The sequence below is a fragment of the Trifolium pratense genome, linkage group LG5 (genome assembly GCF_020283565.1).
Source record: "Trifolium pratense cultivar HEN17-A07 linkage group LG5, ARS_RC_1.1, whole genome shotgun sequence".
Taxonomy (NCBI): domain Eukaryota; kingdom Viridiplantae; phylum Streptophyta; class Magnoliopsida; order Fabales; family Fabaceae; genus Trifolium; species Trifolium pratense.
Genome location: NC_060063.1, coordinates 7,908,318 through 7,927,829, shown reverse-complemented (window position 1 = coordinate 7,927,829; position 19,512 = coordinate 7,908,318). Strand labels below are relative to the sequence as shown.

General features: G+C 33.3%; 1 protein-coding gene across 1 annotated transcript; it reads left to right on the top strand.

Moving 5' to 3' along the window:
* Nucleotides 1-10,765: 10,765 nt before the first annotated feature.
* LOC123884956 (phosphatase IMPL1, chloroplastic) lies at nt 10,766-18,028 on the top strand. The gene is made up of 10 exons (XM_045934187.1): nt 10,766-11,198; nt 13,241-13,308; nt 13,568-13,701; nt 14,847-14,935; nt 15,667-15,724; nt 15,828-15,880; nt 15,995-16,093; nt 16,172-16,285; nt 16,720-16,821; nt 17,752-18,028. The coding sequence occupies exons 1-10, from the start codon at nt 10,929-10,931 to the stop codon at nt 17,848-17,850; spliced, it is 1,086 nt and encodes a 361-aa protein (XP_045790143.1). The 5' UTR covers nt 10,766-10,928; the 3' UTR covers nt 17,851-18,028.
* The last annotated feature ends 1,484 nt before the right edge of the window (nt 18,029-19,512 follow it).

Genomic DNA, 19,512 nt, shown 5'->3' with positions numbered 1-19,512 from the left:
ATTTATACACTTCACATCCCGGGAACCTAAGCAATGTGAGACTTTAAACAAACTCCAACAACACAAACTACATATTCAACAGATTCTACACTTTGATTGTGATAGCTTTCTCTAAGTCTTGATTTTGAACGTAAGTCTTTGGAATGGGGGGTTACTACTGTTTTTACAAGTTACTCTATTTATATGTCTTCAGAGAAAAACACTCAAACAACTTTAGTAGTATTTAGTCAAAAAAAAAACTTTGGTAGTATGAATTCCTACGTATATTTTTATAAAAAAAAAAAAAAAAGGAGTAAAAGTTACACATGCAAACTAAGTTCAAAAGTAGATGAATCAATTACCTTTTAAAGTATGCAACTGTAGAAAAAAGTAAAGCATTGTTCATCTGAAGGTACCCATTCCAGATCTTATGATTTGTTGGAGATGTTGTTTTCTGTTTTGTAGACATCTGAAATATAGAATAATTGATTGTTAGAAACAAAACCCTTTTTCTCTACCAAAAAAAAAAAAAAAAAAAAAAAAAAAAAAAAAAAAAGAAACAAAACCCTTTTAAAGTATGCAACTGTAGAAAAAAGTAAAGCATTGGTCATAATAATAAGTACTTCAAACTTGATAAAGTATTTATGTTAGGACATGCATGCGAATCAAATTCCCCGCTAAAAATGCATTTACAGTTGTCAGCCGTCTAATCAAAATGCGTGACTGAGATTAGTTCACTTTATAAAATTGCGTTGAAATCTGAACTCACTGATCTTAAATCAACGACCAGAATTAATTACTGCATTAAACTGTCTCAACATGCATGCACAACACTAAAATAAATTAGACATTAATTCATGCATTCTATTCCATGAGATAAAATTTTGTGATGGATGTGATTAGGCATTGAAATGAGACTTGTAATTAAGTTGTTAATTTATTGGGGATTGAGCTTCCAAAATAAGGAGAAAATTGTACGAACATGAACATGTTACAACTTAGATTTACAAGCTCTCAAACACTTCCTTAAATACATATACGTCATAATATAAATTTAATAATTGTTTCAAAAGATTAGAATTTATATCTCTTCATTTATGTCTCTAAAACCATTAAGTCGCATTATTAACCCAGAAGATTTTATATCTATAACAATCTTTCTTAAGTCTTCATTATGTAGTAAATTTTATACGCAACTTAGTTTTATTTTCCATCTCAATTTTCATCAATATACGAATTATTGCCACCACCAAGAAGCAATGAGACTCACAAACAGCAGTTCGCCTACCATTATCAACTCCAACATAAGATCGGGAGCACCCGCTACTCATAAAAGGAGCAGGGGTTATCAGGAATTTTAGTCATATACCACTTCCACAATGATAGTTTCACCTTATCCACCAAATATTCGACAAAAACAATTTCACTCGTAAATATGACATTATTCAGAAAGTTCCAGATTATCCAAGTAATAGCATGTCAAATTAACAATCACCCTAAAATATTCTTCCTGCCCAATCCAAGACCTAGAAAACCTTGGAAAATAGTACTAATACTCATGGGAGACACAAACTAGAAGTCCAACCACCTAAAGAGGGAATATCAAACTAGAGATATAGAATCACAAGTAATGAGCATGTGATCTATTGCTTCCATCAAAGCCCTATAGAAGGCACACATAAAGCATCACCAGGATCCCTAATCACCCAATGCCTAAGAAGGTTTTGTCTGGTTGGCAGCCTATCCTGAAGTAATTGCCAAGAGAAAATTTAAATCATTAATGATCACACCAATAAATAAGCATTTTCTGGCGGTTTTAGGTACTTTGAGAGGATTTTAGGCCGCCAGTAAATGCTTGTTTTCTTGTAGTGAGCATCAAGTATGTTGACTTAACCGAAAAGATCCCGGAAGAATCATGTCTCCAAGACCAGGAATTGGTGGCCGCTAAGAGACTAAAGCAGTTCAATCTCTCACACTGAGAGCTCCTTCCTCCATCTAAAATCTGAATGCCACTCTTCATCCAACCAGTTTCCCATGTCTCCTACCAAATTAAATTGTTGCTCAAACACTTGAAGCAATCTTTGATAGTGGTTTTTTAATACACACTCCCCCGTAGGGGTGTTCATGGATGAGGGTCAATCCGCGAACCCGTCGACCCAATCAAACTCACCTATTATTTACCCGAACCTGTTTATTTGCGGGTAGAATCCGGCTCAACCCACCATACCCACAAGCAATCGGTTCGGGTATTGGATTTGAGTTTTTGAACCCGTCTACACGTGTACCCAACCTGGTCATGGAAATGATGTGTTTTTTGAAAATTTGCTACTCTTGTTTAGTTTATTAAGTGTTATGATTAAGGGTGAATTTTTATTTAAACTTAAATGAGGTTGTTTTATTAAATTTAAGTGTTAGAAATGTGTCACAATTGTGTTAAATTGTATTATAAATTTTTTAGAAGATTTTTATAAATGTATTTTTTTTCTATCAATTTTTTTTTTAATATGATGAGTAACCCACGAACTCAACACTTTAATAACCGGGTTGATTCGGTTCAGATTTAATAGTGTAAGTGCGGATTTGATGATAAACCCAACCCATTGAATATTAAATGGGTTGGGTAACGGATTAGGCCGAATCCGGCCCAACCCAACCCGCATACACCCCTACACCCAAGGGTCAAACCAGAAAGATGATGAAAGTCCCATTGCACACCATTTTAATCACACCCTCTGAGAACCAATCATAGACTACCTCAGCAGAAGTCTCTAGAAGAGAAACATTTTTCCACTAGAGGGAAGACCCCTAAAGCCATATGGACAACCTCCAAAAACATGCGGTGGATACATGAGACCATATCTAGCGAAGATAATATCTCTTCAAATCCCCTGCCACCTAACAACACCCTTCATCTCCACTTACATAAAAAAGCTAGATTCACAGAGGCTGGTCACTTAATTGTTGTTACTAGACACCTATGGTGCGGTGAGTGGATAGGAAAGTAATTTGTTCAAATCAAAGGTTCTTTAGCCAGAACATGTGTAGGAGGCTCATGAGGATTTTTCGGACAATCTCCGATGGTGGATACTTATTTTTTAAGTATAAGTATATAATAAATATCCTCATTGGAGCAAAACATAAATGAGTACCTATTAGGTACTGGTAACACTAGTACCTATTTTATTTTTGTGGGTCTCATTTATAATGATGTATTGGGGGGGACTATTTAGAATTTTTTTAAGAAATGTTGGGATGGAGGGATTGAGTACTTATTAGATACTATTATTAAAAAATTATAAATGAATGGTGTGTACTCGTGAGACCCAATTAAGTACTTAAAAGTGAATATCTCTATTGTGGATCCTCTCAGATATCATGGGAGTCTGTCATGTGTTGGGCACGGGTACCTACGTACCTAGGCTCTCCTCCTATATATGGTGGGGAGAAGTAAAAAAAATTACTTTTGGCTACATGAAAGATAGTGTGGCGGAAGATTAATTTGGACTATACAATTAGAATTTAATTCTTTCTTATGTGAAAAAATAGTTAGTCATCTTTACAACCAATCATGAATAGTCTATAATTAATTAATTTCATGATAGTAACAATTATGTCTTTCAATTTACTCAATTTTCTTGAGAGCAACTTCTTAAAGATAGGAATCAAATTTGTTTTGCTTTGACATAAACCAACATTGTTAGACAATAATTTTTATTTTTATTTTTTAATATTTATCATAAAATAATGGATATGTTTTATCAACAAAAGCTCTTGAAGTCATTATGTTTTCTTGAGAACTATAAGAATAAATCTTGAAAAAAGATTGATGTTTAAGTAATAAGGTTTAAGTTGAAAAAAGATTTTTCAGCCGAATAACCCCCCCCCCCCCCCCCCCCCCCCCCCCCCCCCCCCCCCCCCCCCCCCACCACCACCCAAGGATCTATTAACAAGGATCAAGATCACATGAGGTCCAAATTTCACAAAGCTGTAAATCATTGTTATTAATTTGAGATCAAATGATCTAGCTTACACAGTCAATTTTACACGGTAAAATAATTTCATTCTTCAATAAATAATGTTTCAGATCTATGATGTTCAGATCTATAATATTAATAATTAAAAAAAAACACTTTAAACCTTGATTATCGGTCAAAAGGACAAGAATGGGACATAAAGATAAGCAAAGAAATGGAATCGACATGAAAAAAAATCATTGAAAAAAAATGTAATCTACTTTACTCTAACCCAAAGATTCAATTATCAATTTGAAGATAAAAAATTGGCATTTCAAGATGAAATAAAAATATTAGAATATGATGAGAATTGTGTTTTACCTCGTCAATTAGGCTTAGATGATGAGAATTGAAGATACGCAAGTTTACGTTTACCTCCTCGTTTGTCTCTTCTAGAGGAAGAATATGATGCTTAGTGCTCACCCGCTCGCGTTGTGCAAATATAAAATTCCAAGATGAATTGAAGATACGAAGTTAACAGAGAACAATGGGGAAAATGATTTACGGTTTCTCTTTGTAAGATGAATATAAGTGAGCATTACGAGTAAAAGGGGGAACGATTAGGGTTTTGTTCACGAGGGACCATTGCGAGAGAAATGTGTGAGTGAGACAAAAAAAAATTAATAAAAGTGGGAAAAAAAGAGTGAGGGAAATATGAAAATAAAAGTGGAAATAAATAAATTGGGCAAAAGTTTTTTAGCTATATAATTAATAGACTCTATTTAAAATATTAAAAAAATTTAGTGTCCAAATATATAGATGCTATTTAAAAAATTAAATTTAAATTTAAAAAGCTATAATTTTCGTCAAAAAAAGCTCTAATTAGCGTCCAAAATAGAGTCCGTACTACTAATGCAAAGTTTTGTAATAAAATAAATTACAAAAAAAACCATTGTATTAGAATTTGTGGACACTAAATAGACATTATTTGCATCATAAATGGTTTGATGCTAATATCTTTAAAGCTAAATTGCAATTTTTTGTAGTGATAGTTCAGTCACAAACACTTCTAGTTACAATTTCATATACTACTGTCTCTATCTAGACAATATGATGCCCTTGCTTTCCCTATATTCTTGTTTTTAAATACTTTATGATTTCTTTTGTCAAAAAAAAAAAAAAATTATGATTTCTTTATAATATATATTTTTCCTTTATCATTATTTTCTTAATTAATTAAAAAACGATGACTTTTCTTTATTCATTATATGGATTTTAATACTTTCTCTGACTTAATCGACTTATTTGCAAAAAAATAAATATTTTTCCCAAAATAACTGACTCATTTTAATTATAAATACTCCCACTGATCCTTTATATAAGAAGAAATTTACTTTTTATATTCATAGAATATTTGATGTATTTAGTTTATAATATGGATCATATACATCTAATATTCTATTAATCTAAAGAATAAATTTTTTCTTATAATAAGGATCTGATGGAGTGTTATATTACTAATGGTGAATATACAAATACATGATTGAGAGTAGTTAAAAAAAAAAAAGTACTATTATTATCTGTGTCAAAAAAAAGGTACTATTATGTCTCTCTTTCATTTGTGTGAATAAGTCAATTAAGTCGGTTAATTACATTAAAAAAAATTAAGTCGGTTAATTTAAGAGAAGTTCTAGCAATATTTGAACACTCAATCTCTAATTTGATGAAACTCATGTGGGTTTCATTAAGGTTGAGTATTTCTTGGCTGCGGTTGGTTTCGAACGATTTCGGACAATTTTTGGTCAAAAATCGTCAAACCATTAAAAATCACAACCACTTAATTTGGACCCAATTTATGTGAACATATTTCCAAAGTGAAGGACCCACGTTATTTTCAAGCCGTTAAAAAGTGAATGTTAAAGAGGATGTTGACAACAAAAAAGTGTCCCTAATATTCCTCATAAATTATAGTCGTTAAATTTTTTTTCTCAGAATCAACGCCACTCCTCTTGTTTTACTGTTTTTTTCTGTCAAAAATCAATAATAATTTTGTCCTTAATTTAATTTTTTATTTATTTTGTCCTTAAGTTAAAAAACAAATAAAATAAGAAGTAGTAAATTAGATCGGTCCCACTTATTTTACCTTGATAGACTACAAAAGAAAAAAAATTATTCACCACAATGTTTTTTCTTTGCGAATGAGATGCAACCTCAGATCTCTTAACACTTTACTCCGAATTTTTTCCTTTTCCGGTGACAAAGGAGATTGCACGGCGGAGATATCGCCAACAAGAAGGTCAAGAAGTTCCAACGAAAAGGAATGTTGGGTCGGCGAGGATTGGTCAGAGAGAAGAGATTAAATTATAAAGGGGAATGCAGAACCAACTTCACTATTCTGGCCGATGATGCAGGTCGCCGGAAATTCGTACAAACAGTGTATCAATCTGAGTTTCTAAAAAATGAGATCCAGTCGTGTTTATCTGCAAAAAGAACAAACCAATCACCGGGAAAGGGTAGAACCGCCGCGTCGGAGAGTGGTGACCGAAAAATGGAGAAATAAATAAGTTGTTGGAGAAGGATCGAACGCTTCATCTTTCTCGTTGATGCTAGTATGAGAGAGAAAAAGTAGCAAGTAAATGGAAGCATAGAGACCTGTGAAGCCCCGATACTCCAAAAATGGCAAAGTATCGTGTCCGATACGTACTCGATACAGATACTCATCCAATACTTTCTGATACACGTATCAGAGAAGTATCGACAATTAATATTATTTTTTAAAATAAAATATAATCAATATTTGTCGGATACTTCTCTGATTCGCGTATCGATCGAAAAAGTATTGGGCAATTAATGTTCTTTGATGATAGAAACGTAGGAGAGAAGACTAATACAATTCTTATTTTCTCTTAAATATTGAATGTTACCAACTACTATGTCTTTATTAGTTTTTCTCCTTGTCATGACTTGAACTCTGGACCTCCAACTCCTTAACCCTTAGCTCAACTAGCTTAACCAGTTAAGCTACCCATCTCACCCCCTTTTGGGTAGTACTTAACTTAATATATGTAATTGTAACTTGTTTTCTTATTTTGAGTAATTTGAATGTTAATTTTTATCATTATCAATTTTAGTTATGTTTATATATTGTGCATTTATATATTTAATTTTAAATTTAGTTTTTAAATAATGTATCCCGGACGTATCGTAACGGGAATTTTGAAAATTTTCTCGTATCGGTATCGTATTGTATCAGTATCGTGTCACGTATCAGTGCTTCATAGATAGAGGCAAGCCTATTAATTTTTAACCATTTTATATTTTAATTTGAATTAATAAATTGATCTTTCTCCTCAATCAAAACAAAACTAATGGACCCATTTACTTTATATTCCTTAAACAATGCCCTAGGGGTAAATAGTGTTTACTTTTTTAAATTCTTCCGGAATGATAAGTCCTTCTAAACATGGGTGAAATTCTTAATTTATCAATGTTAATGATGCATGAAGTGCAGATGATGCAGATGCAAAGGATGAATGTTTATGTAGAAAGATAAGGAATAAAAACAAATCTGAAGTAGGGATATTCAATAGAGCTTCAACCGAACAACTCCTCAAATTCTCAGGGTCGTCCTTCCCAGGAGCCACCTTCAATAGAGCTTCAACCCAACAACTCCTCAAACTCCTAGGGTCGTCCTTCCTAGGAGCCGCCTTCTGTAACGACCCAATTTTCATTTTATTAGTTTTTGTGTGTTAAAATATTTTATTGACGTGGCATTTTAATTAAGTTAATAACTTTAGTTATTTATCGAATACTTTAGATATTAAGCGAGTAGTGAGATTTAACGCGTTATTGGGCCAATCAATTGGGCTTGAGGCCCAATGGGCCTTGTGAGTGGTGAGGGGCGCCCATTAGGGGCTTGGCTTAGTGAGAAAATTCATTTTCTCATGTTCTTGTGAAATTCTAGAGAGAAGGGAGAGCTCAAGAGAAGCTAGGGCAACGAAAGTGTAGAGATTCAAGATCAACCTTCATGTTTTCTTCGAATCCAGGTATGAGAGTAGGTTTCATAATCGTGGGTGACTCGAAGAAGGGGAGAATGTCGATTTCTCCTCACCCGAACTTCCTCCACCCCATTTTCGTTTTAGTTTGAATGAATTTTTCTTAATGAAAATCGATTCTAAGGTTCATAACATGCTTAATATGCTTTTAACATGATGTATGGACGAATTTAATGATTAAAAACGAAGTTTATGAATGATTAAACTCAAGAACTTTGTGTTCTTGAGAGTTTTGAGAAAAAGTATTCAATCCTTACTTTTTCGATGTTTATGATGTGGATCTATGAAATGAACTGTCCTTTTGTGTTTATCCATGTTTGTTATACTTGAATACAAACTCATTTGGGATTTATAACTTGAAAAATGGGATTTTTAGGTGATTTGGAGTGGAAAACGCAAGTTTTGAGCTTTCCTGACAGGAGGCCTTCGCTAGGCCTTCGCTCAGCGAACTGGTGGCAAACAGCTCGCCACGAGCAGGTTTCCCACTGGTGTGGTTCGCTATGGCTCGCCAAGCCTTCGCTCAACGAACAGCTCGCCACTGCTCGCCATGAGTCAGTGACTTCCTGATGTCGTTCGCTACGGTTTGCTTAGCGAACAGTACTGAGACTGCAACTTTTGTTGATGTTTGTAAGTGTAATTAGACACTTGTAACATGGTTTAATAGTATTCTTACATGATTGTTGATGTTTGTTGATGCTTATAATGCTCATTGCTAATCGTTAATGATTCTTAATCATGTATGAAGTTATAAATGAAGAATATTAAGGTTTTGTTAATCTTAATGATGAAGCATGTTGGATAGTGTTCCACATAGTAAAGGAAGAGCTTTATGCTAAATAATTTTGAGTGAATTCATGAAAGACATATACATGCATTCATGAATTAAATAGGATATTGGATATTCTAATAAAGAAGTATATCGGATTATATTTATCCGATAAAGAAGGATATTAGAGGTGAGATACTCTAATAAAGAAGATGGTACCACATGCATTAGAAATGTCTAGGGTGCCATTCATGAAGTTGAAGCATTAGAGTTGCATTAGGTTATGTGTACATTTATGTGATAAGTGATATGTGACACATGTTTGGCTAATTAATAACTTATAATGGAATGATATATGTTGATGTATATGTATAATTGTGATTTATGCATGTATTATGAAGGAGTGTTTAAGTACCGTTTTACTTACACTTATATTTTGATTATGTGATCTAACTCTCATGCTTTGTGTTATGTGCTAGACCGTTGGGGGTTCAGATTCTCAGGTTGAGGATCCGGCTCAGAGTTAGAGGTGTTGCTTGTGCTTAGTGTAGCACACTTTTTGGTGAGGAGTTTAGCTTAGACTACTCCTTTAGATATACTTGTATATCTTTTTTATGGGTTGTATAGAATTGCTCTGATTAGGTGTCTACCGTGTCGGGTTATTCGCTTGAATTGTACTTAAGCCCGTGATGGCATATTTGACCTTGTTAATCCTTACTTTTGTTGTAAGCATAATATCCTTGTTGTTGATATGGCCTAGAGCCTAGGGATATTGTGTGAACAATATAGTTATTGTATGATATACACTATGAACTATATTTGTTTTTTAATTTCCGCTGTGCTAGCATGATTTAATTCTGCTGTGGTTTTGTATTATAATCGTGACGCCTAAATTTCTTAAGTTTTTTATTTATTTATATTCAATAAATTCGCGTTAAGGGGTTTGGGTGTTACACCTTCAATAGAACTTCAACCAAACAACTCATCAATCTTTTAGGGTCGTCCTTCTCAGGACCCACCTCCAATAGAGCTTCAACCCAACAACTCCTTAATCTATCAGGGTTAATCCTTCCCAGGACCCTCAAACTCTCAGGGTCATCTTTCCCCTGAACCGCTTTCAATATAGCTTCAACCCAATAACTATGGATATTTCTCCCGTTATTTAGGAGGAGGAGTCTCATTTAGATCACTCATGTCCCTCATCATGATTCGTGAAGTACCTATTAACAAATTTTATATAGTCATCTTATCACAAAGAACATTTAAATAACAATAAGGTAATTGGCTCCACATCTATGGATCATAGTTGATTCAGGTCTAAGGATGATATACAATGTTATCACTATGAGAATAAGTTATGATATTTTTCATAATATACTATGCAGTATTCTTATGGCGGGTCAATCTAGTATAAATATTAACCTTAATATTTATACCTATGTATAGATTTAATATCTCCATATTCATGACTCATGCGATGTGATCATCATTCTACATACATAATAGTCTCTTCCATGTAACATTATCCGAATTCATATTAAATCTTTAAGAATATGAGTCTCAAGATCAGGTCATACTTAATATACCATTAACAAAATTTACTATTCTATAAACTTTATTATTTTACAATAATATAATAAAGATTTAATTGTATATTTGGTCCTTATGTTTATTTTAGGTTTCAATTTGATCTCTTACGTTTAAAAAGTTTTAAGTTGCTCATTTTAGTCAAATTTTTGTTTAAATCGTCTACGTGGCTAATAGATTTGCACATGCGGACAAATTAGGAGGGTACCATGTGATAGACAGTTTGCCATCGTATACTATTAACTTGGTTGTTGTGAGTTTGTTCACAAATTCATAATTTTTAGTTTTTAGCTATATTGAATTTGTATTTCTATTTGATGTATTGTATCAATTATCGAAATACATTAATATTTTTAGTTTGGTTCTCATTTTTTTATGAACCGGTTCGATTTAAAATGGTTCAATTTGATTCAGTTCTCCGGTTCAATTAATTTGGTCAAACTAGTGGAGGAGTTTTTTTCATACACAGATTGATTTCACCTTCTTCTCAAACACAATCTTTTCTTCTCTTCCTTAGACTTAGAGTCACAATCTCACATCACTCAAAGTTTCAGAATCAGAAGATAACAATTAATTGATTTAATCATAATGTCAATTGTATTATTCTCTGCAGCAGCAGCAGCTACAAAACTGTGTCCGTTATTTCCTACTTACAGTAAAATATCACCGTGCCATCATCGTCCAATTCTTCGAAATTGGAGCTTGAAATCGAGGACGCAACTGTTATGTAGCAATTCTTTGAAATCTGAAATTTATACGAATGATAAGTTTTCAAAGGTTGGTGCACTGTCGACTGGTCCTATTCAACCTGCTCACCTCATTCAAGTTGCTACAATTGCTGCTCAGACTGGTGCTCAGGTTTTTTTTTTTTTTTCTTTCTTTCCTTCTTGCATTATTCGATTCGAGTTTAATGGAATCGATAGAGCAATTATTAGTTATGGTATGGTAGACCAACTGATCAATGAAATGTGCTTATTCAAGGACTGAGTTGTTTTATATTGTTGGAATGAAGTGTAAGTGCCCGTTTGGATTGGATTATTTTTTAGATTATACAAAATAGTTTATGCAAATAAATAAGTTTTTGGAACGTTTCCGTGAGCATAGCTTATGCAGGGACCGGGGTTCGAACATGATACTCCCACTTATTCACCTTAGATAGTGAAATTCTAGCCAATAGACTACTTGACCAACAACAAAAAAAACTTTTGGACCCGTTTGGATTTACTTATTTTTTAGCTTATGAAAAATAATTTATGCAAATAAATAAGATTTTATTATAATTCATAAGTTTTCACTAACGAAAATTGTATCTTCATAAGCTGTTTTTTTCGAAAACTGCCTTGACAAGCTTATGAATATTACATTAAAACTTATTTCTTTGCATAAGCTGTTTTGCATAAGCTCAGAAATAAGTCAATCCAAACGGACCCTTTATTTATTACTCATAAGTTTGTCAAGGTAGTTTATGAAAAAATCGTTTATGAATATATAATTTTCGTTAGTGAGAGCTTATGAATTAACATAAAAACTTATCTATTTGCATAAACTATTTAACTTATCTATTTACATAAGCTATTTTATAACCTCCCAAATAAGTAAATCCAAACAGCCCTAAGTTTTGTTCAGCTTATCATGCACAACTAGAAGATCAAACTAAACTAGTAAACACAAGTCTTAGCTATGCTATTTAACTAACATAAATAAGAGCAGTGGCATTAAAGGGTGTGGTTTGAGCTGAATTTTGATGCAATATCAATAGAATGGCAGCTGAAAGTGGTTTTACATTCGACGAGTTGATAAAGTCTAATTTGCTTTAGGCTTAGATCTAATCTAAACCCGAGCCAATAAACGTAGGAGGGATGTCCAACATCAAGAAAGTGATTGAGCTATATTAAGATGCAATCCTACAGATTTGAGTCTTTTGCCAACCATTTCTCTTCATGCTGTCTGAAGAATAGGAATTACAGGCTCTCAACTGGTTCTGGTCTTAAACCATCGGCTTGGCTCAACACTTCGGTAATTCGGAGGTGCTCATCCGTGACCAGTTTTGGTAGGTTTTGAGGATATCTGGGACCCCTTTGCCTCCATCCAGGAGGATAAGGTGAAACTTTTGAGAGAGTATTATCAGTAAAGTTCCAGATTGTATGGTGTATGCTAGATTAAATGGGAGCAAACATAGAAGAATAGCATTTGAGTCAGTTTCTTTAATCATGGAGTTGAGAGAGCAGTTATACTATAATGCTCATTAGAACAAGTAGAAATATGGAACAGTTATACTATAATGCTCATTAGAGCACGTAGAAATATGGGTAACGAAAACTGAATATTATTTCACTTTTAATTCTGAACAAAAGCAAAGGTATACTATAGAGACTAAGGTACATAAATGCTATACAACCCCTTTGAGCCATTGCTATAAATTCCGTCTTTGCACTTGATTTTGCAACTACATTTTGCTTCTCACTCCTCGATGTCACCAAACAATCCTGATTCCGGAAGCTACTAAAAGCTTTTTACATATAATTATGAATATTTTGGGTTCAGTAAGGGGAAGGCTTGCAAACAAAGTCTAATTATTGATTAGCATCTGTTTCTTAAGTTTTAGGACATTAACAATATCGTCTTGACACTCTTAAATAGAGTAGATGCCATACCTATAATTGTGTATATCACTCTAGGGGAGACTCATAGGGAAGTATACATTGAGGTAAATTTACTTGTCAAGTTATATGACTAAGCCACCAGGTAACTGGGTCTAATACCAAAAGCTTACATATTTGGCTGGTTCAGTTTAATTTCCACTGTATATTATTGCTAATTATACCTTATTTTTTCCTAGTTAAGTCAACTTTTGATATCCAATTATCTTCATATGAATTCCACGACTTTGTTATATTCAGGTTGTGATGGATGCTGTTAATAAGCCACGGAATATTACGTATAAAGGATTAACTGACTTGGTGACTGAGTAAGGTCTCCTCTATGGCCTTTCTTCATGTTCTCATTTAGTTAGATAATATAAATAGTTGTACAGTCTTTAACTTGCACGGTGTTTTTATTTTGTTCAAGCTCTGTTGTATGCTGCAAATATTATGCTTTTGATAAGTATTAAGTTTAAACTCAAAGCTCCTTTTTGTTGTTTTTTTTACTGATAGCTCGTCTTGTTGTTGATCGTACATGTTTTGTTTGTCTCTTTAACTAAATAAGAGTCATTTGTAAATTAACAGGACGGATAAAATGAGTGAAGCAGCCATATTAGAAGTGGTGAAGAAGAATTTTGAAGATCATCTTATTCTTGGGGAAGAAGGAGGTGTTATAGGAGAAGTAGCTTCCGATTATCTTTGGTGCATTGATCCCTTAGGTTTGTGATTTCATTCAATGCTTCCTTTTGCTCCATGATTTTAAGAAATAACTGTAGTTTTAAGCATACAAGTGAACTTAAAAGCTAGATTCTGGTATTCAAATATATTTCTTCACACATGCCCTGTTTGAATCTGGAGTTTCTTTGAAAGAAAGACATCAATTTGACTTCCTTGATTATGTTCTTCCTCTCAATCGTAGTATGCGTCAGTTTGATGAAAAATTGAATGTGACTACATGCATAGGCACGAACATGACACTGACATGTTGACACTAGTAATAATTTGATGAAAAATTGAATGTGACTACATGCGTCAGTGTTTGACACCGGACACACCTTTAATGTGAAGCGTTAATGCTACATAGATCCTATTTAAACCTATAATTCGCTTGTGTATTTCAGGAATTGCAATAAGTTTTGGTTGTCTTGTGTGTAGTGTAGTGGATTCCCTAAATCAAGATATAAAGATATTTTATTTTATCACCAGAATATCACCGGGACTCCGATTTATGTATTATTTCATTTGATGAATGATTTGGAATTTTTCGGGCCAACAATTTTTTTCAAGTGAAATTCCAATTTGCTGGTGTTCTTTGTATGTTAGACTATATACAATATATGTATTTTATAGGCTTAATTATACTTTTAGTCCCTTATCTTTATTTTAGGTTTCAAGTTGGTCCCTTATCTTTCTTTAAGTTTCAAGTTGGTCCTTTAAGTTTGGTCCCAGTCATGTTCCATGTCATTTTCTTTTAATTAAAAAAGACAAAATTAAAACACAAGGGACCAACTTGAAACCTAAAATAAACATAGGGGACCAACTTGAAACCTAAAATTTGACGGGAGGACTAACTAATGCAACGAAAGAAAAGATAAGGGGCCAACATGAAACTTTTAAAAGATAAGGGACCAACTTGAAACCTAAAATAAAGATAAGAGACCAAAAGTGTAATTAAGCCTATTTTATATTAGACAAAGTATTTATAATTGGTAAGAGTCCCCAAATTCTAAGACTAATTATAACATAAAATACTATTATTCCCACTATATGGAAATACGTTATTTCTGACTGCATCTTCCTCATGCATTTGTTGTATCCTGTATCACTTAGATAGTTGGATTACAAATCTTTTATAATTTTGTAGATGGGACAACAAACTTTGCACATGGCTATCCCAGTTTTGCTGTTTCTGTTGGGGTTCTATATCGAGGAAAGCCTACTGCTGCTACAGTGGTGATTTTTTCTTATCTTTAACTTCTATTTCATGTTGTTTAACGCAACCTTCATTGGTAATAACTCATTCTTGTGCCGTAACTTGACATTTAACTTCAATGCATGATCAAACAACCACATTTTGTTTTTTGCATATACGATCCAGAATCTGCATGCCTCATATATATCCCAGTAGAATCTCTATACACACCACTAAATTTCCATGTAGAAAAGCAGCGATTTTCTATTGGAGTTGTATGAGGAAGGATATTAAAAATTCCATGGCAGAATACTAGATTTGCTGAAGAAACAAATACTGTAATCTTTATATCCCTTAGGTCTCTGGAAACCACTATCCATCTTGACACAGCTGTGTAGTGACATCTCGTTGGACTTCATATCGGGGCTTCCAAAAGCAAATGGGAAATCGCATAGTTGTCTATCCCAGATAGCGGCACAGAGCAGCTGACCCTGAAATTGGGATAGAGGAATAGCATGTGGCGAGATGGCCACGACTAGAATATTTTATCTTCCAAAACTTATCTAAACCAATCCTAATATATTCTAGACAGATCATGCATACCAGAAACAACTCAGCCATTTTATCATGTATCAACATATGTATAACGCACTTCATACATCAATTACATAATCAAAACATAAAATTGTTGAAGGAATACTTAAAATTGTTTAAGGAGAAAATATAGCTGGGGAAAAACAGGATAAGCTAATAAGAAATTTATTAATTTCAGGTTGAGTTTGTTGGCGGTCCTATGTGCTGGAATACTCGCATTTTCACTGCAACCTCTGGTGAAATAAAATTCTATTCCAACTTTTATCAACGAAAATAAAAATTATTTAGTAAACTTGTTTTCTCTTTCTAGTGATTAGTTTTATCTCTCTTACCTTGTAGGTGGTGGAGCATTCTGCAACGGCCAGAGGATCCAAGTGAGTGCAACTGATCAGGTAATGATTAAATAATGCCTTAGAGTACAGAAAGGGAACTGCTCAATCCTTGATCATATCATTATTTCAGTTTTTTTTTGTTGGAAAAATCTGAGTAAGCTTCGTTTCTTTCAGGTGGAACGATCTCTTCTAGTGACAGGTTTTGGTTATGAACACGATGAAGCCTGGGCTACTAATATAGAACTGTTCAAAGAATTTACGGATGTCAGCAGGGTATGCATCTAATATATACAAAATATGTTCCTCATTTTTGGCGATTCACTAATTATCTTTCATGACTTTGATGCTTAGGGTGTAAGACGGCTTGGTGCAGCTGCCGTGGACATGTGTCATGTGGCTTTGGGAATTGTAGAAGCTTATTGGGAATATCGTCTAAAGCCATGGGATATGGCTGCTGGTGTTTTGGTAAGTTCTACATTATCAACATATAACATGAAATCTGTTAGAACGCTCGCATTTTCAAAGGGAAAGCAAGTAACAACTACTCGTATTTAGTGATACAAAGGACTGAAATCTGCCATTATTTTCGTGTATTTCAACAAATATATATACAAGTGAAAACAGACTCAAGATCCCTGAATTTTGGGATCAAATCAATGAGCCGAAGCTATCTGCGATAACAAAAAAGTGTCTTCCCTGTTCCTCTTTATCTATCTGAGCCCTGCTAGTCAACTTCCTGCGCTGTGCGGCAGCCGTGCTTCATGTAGAGTTAACAAAAACATGCCCTATATTCGGAAGCATGGCTTATGAGCATTATAATGTATATGAAAACCTTTCAACATTTATTGAATCATTTACTTGCGATAATTTTGCTTACAGTTTTTTCCATTAACTTATAGATTGTAGAGGAAGCTGGTGGCACAGTTTCTCTGATGGACGGAGGAAAGTTTAGTGTTTTTGATAGATCTGTTTTGGTTTCAAACGGTGTGCTCCATGAAAAGGTTAGTCTCTGATTTCGCTGTTGGGAGATGTTTACATTGCACTTTATTTGATACCGACTACTTTATTGAATGGTTGACAAAGTTCAAATACATTATGCTAACTGGATGGTTATCGCAACTTATTAACTATCCATTGATCACAATTAATCATGATTTTGAACTTCATTAACCACGGTTTTTAGGTGTTTACTGGCTAATACTGACTTGGGGTTAGGCACTGTCTAGAATTGAAACTATTCATAAGACATTATTATGTATTTGAAACGGGAAAATGAATTCTATGGACAAATCGATAAAATTCAAAGTCTCAAAGTAGGGATTATAACGAATTAGAATAGAAGCTGGTACAAGTGAGAAGATAATGAGTTTTTGAGAGAAGGATATATTTTCTTTTGCTACAAATGAGAAGATATTTGTTTAAATGTTTGATTGCCAAATGAAGCACAATGTCTTTAAATAATACAATCATCAAGGCTAAAAGGATAAAATGACATCAAGTAAACTATTATTTAAAATTAAAATAAACTATTAAATTAAATGTGAACAAATCTTAACTCAGCTAGTAGAAATGCCGAAATTGTTAGGTCAGACGCCATGACTGAGGTTCAAACCCCAGTCCCTCCACTTTGTGTGTAAGTTTTTAATGGTTTGCCATTTCGTCTATCTATCAAAAAAAAAAATTAACTATTAAAATATACTTAATTTCCTATAGCAGTATCCTTTAACATATAGCCACATCATAGGCTAAATTATTGGATTTTATATTGTTTATTATAGTTTTCTACTGGATCTCTAGTTCTAATTTCTACTAATAATAAAGTAAATCAGTTTATATACTACGGAGTGGTTTGCACTTTGCAGTTTACTGAAAATGAAAAATAATAAATATATGTTATTGAATATATTATCACATTTATGTGTATTTCACAGCTGCTGGAGAGAATTGGACCTGCAACAGAAGAACTAAAAAGTAAGGGAATTGATTTCTCATTATGGTACAAACCTGAGGACTACAGGACTGACTTTTAAACAGACAATGAAGGCACCAACAACTATTTTTCTTGTTCATTACATTTTTTATCACCAGTAGAAATCTTACTATAATTGTTATATATTGAATTTGGATGAATTATTTATGATTATATGTTCAAAATTCCATACATCTTAACAAATTTTGATCGGTAAGAATTAAAATTACTGAGCTTGAGATTTAGACATCGAGCAGTTGTGTAGTCGGTGGTTGCGTGAATGTGTGCAGTCACTGAGTATAGGAATTCCAATTTTAAATATTTTTTTTGTTTACTATTCCAATTATAAAATTTAAGTGATTTGGATGTTGAAATCTCTCCAGCTTATTTCTACAAAGGCATTATTTTAAAATGGTAAACCGATTCAAAAATATTGAAAACTGGATAAAATAGAATGTTATTGAACATGTTTGAATGTGTTTTTGTGAAAATTGCTAGGATCGAATTTTGGATTCCTTTTATAAAATTAGATCAAACTGAACCAAACTGCATACATAGATATTAATACTTATTTAATCATATTCTTTTACTATTTCATGTTTCAAACATAATTAATCATTGTCAGTTCCTAAATATTGTTGCTAAGTGAATTGGGAGACTTACATATTTGAAAAAGTCAGATAATTAGCATAAGTCTTGGCTTGTGTGAATGCAAGCTAATGGTTGATGCCTTTAATAATAATCATCAAGGTTATCAAAACCGGACCGAACCGGCCGGTCGGACCGGTCGGACCGTGAACCGGTCATGAAAACGGTTCGATTTTGAGCAAAAAACGGATAGGAAACCGACCGGCAAAAAAACGCGTGAACCGGGGTTGGACCGGGTCGAACTGGCGAACCGGCCGAGCGGGTCAAGCGGTTTTGCAGTTTTTTTAAAAAATAAAAAATAAAAAAGGGCAAAACGACGTCGTTTTAATTTTTTTTTTTTTAAAAATCTGAAACAAAACAACGACGTCGTAAGAATAGGAAAGAATTTTGTTTTTCATCTATTTTTCATTTGGTTTGAATTATAAATTTTATTTTATTTTGACTTGTGATATTTTATCTTTTTAATATGTGAAATTATGAAATATTGAGCAATTATTCATATATATATTTATTTATATATTAATTAAAATATATATATAATTAAAAACGGTTCGACCCCGATTGAACCCGGTCCGACCAATTAAACCTTGAACCGGTGAACTCGCCGGTTCGATGACCGGTCCGGTTCTGACAACCTTGATAATCATATTATTCCTTGAAAGATTAGATTGGCTCTCATATGAACAGTTCTCGGGAAATTGTTCTGGTGATAAGTTAGCAGGTTTTAGTTTAAATCTTATTGGTGGGAAAATGTCTCTAGCTTTATTGCTCGGGATTTTATTTGCAATAAGATGGTTTTGCCTTCTTATAAATTCAGTTGATTGTTTTTCTCGAGTTTGAGTCCATCCCTCCAAATTTCAGTTTTGTTATATCAATAAATTTGTTTGGTGTTGCATATAATTGGTGGTGCTCAGAGTGTCAACTTAATTGGGATGTTAAGTTTCTACAAAGAATGACTTTGCACTAAACTTTATATTCAACGAAAACCTAACTGTCACATTTGACACCTCATTGGGTTGAATATACTCCCTCCGCTAAGTAAAAATTTATTTTTCGGTTCACTAAATAACTGTAT

What these genes read in the sequence shown, in the direction of transcription:
- LOC123884956 (XM_045934187.1), top strand. Translation starts at nt 10,929, where the DNA reads ATGTCAATTGTATTATTCTCTGCAGCAGCAGCAGCTACAAAACTGTGT. An exon ending in TTAACTGACTTGGTGACTGA is followed by an intron (nt 13,309 to 13,567) that starts GTAAGGTCTCCT and finishes GTAAATTAACAG; the next exon opens with GACGGATAAAATGAGTGAAG. An exon ending in AAGTGAGTGCAACTGATCAG is followed by an intron (nt 15,881 to 15,994) that starts GTAATGATTAAA and finishes CGTTTCTTTCAG; the next exon opens with GTGGAACGATCTCTTCTAGT.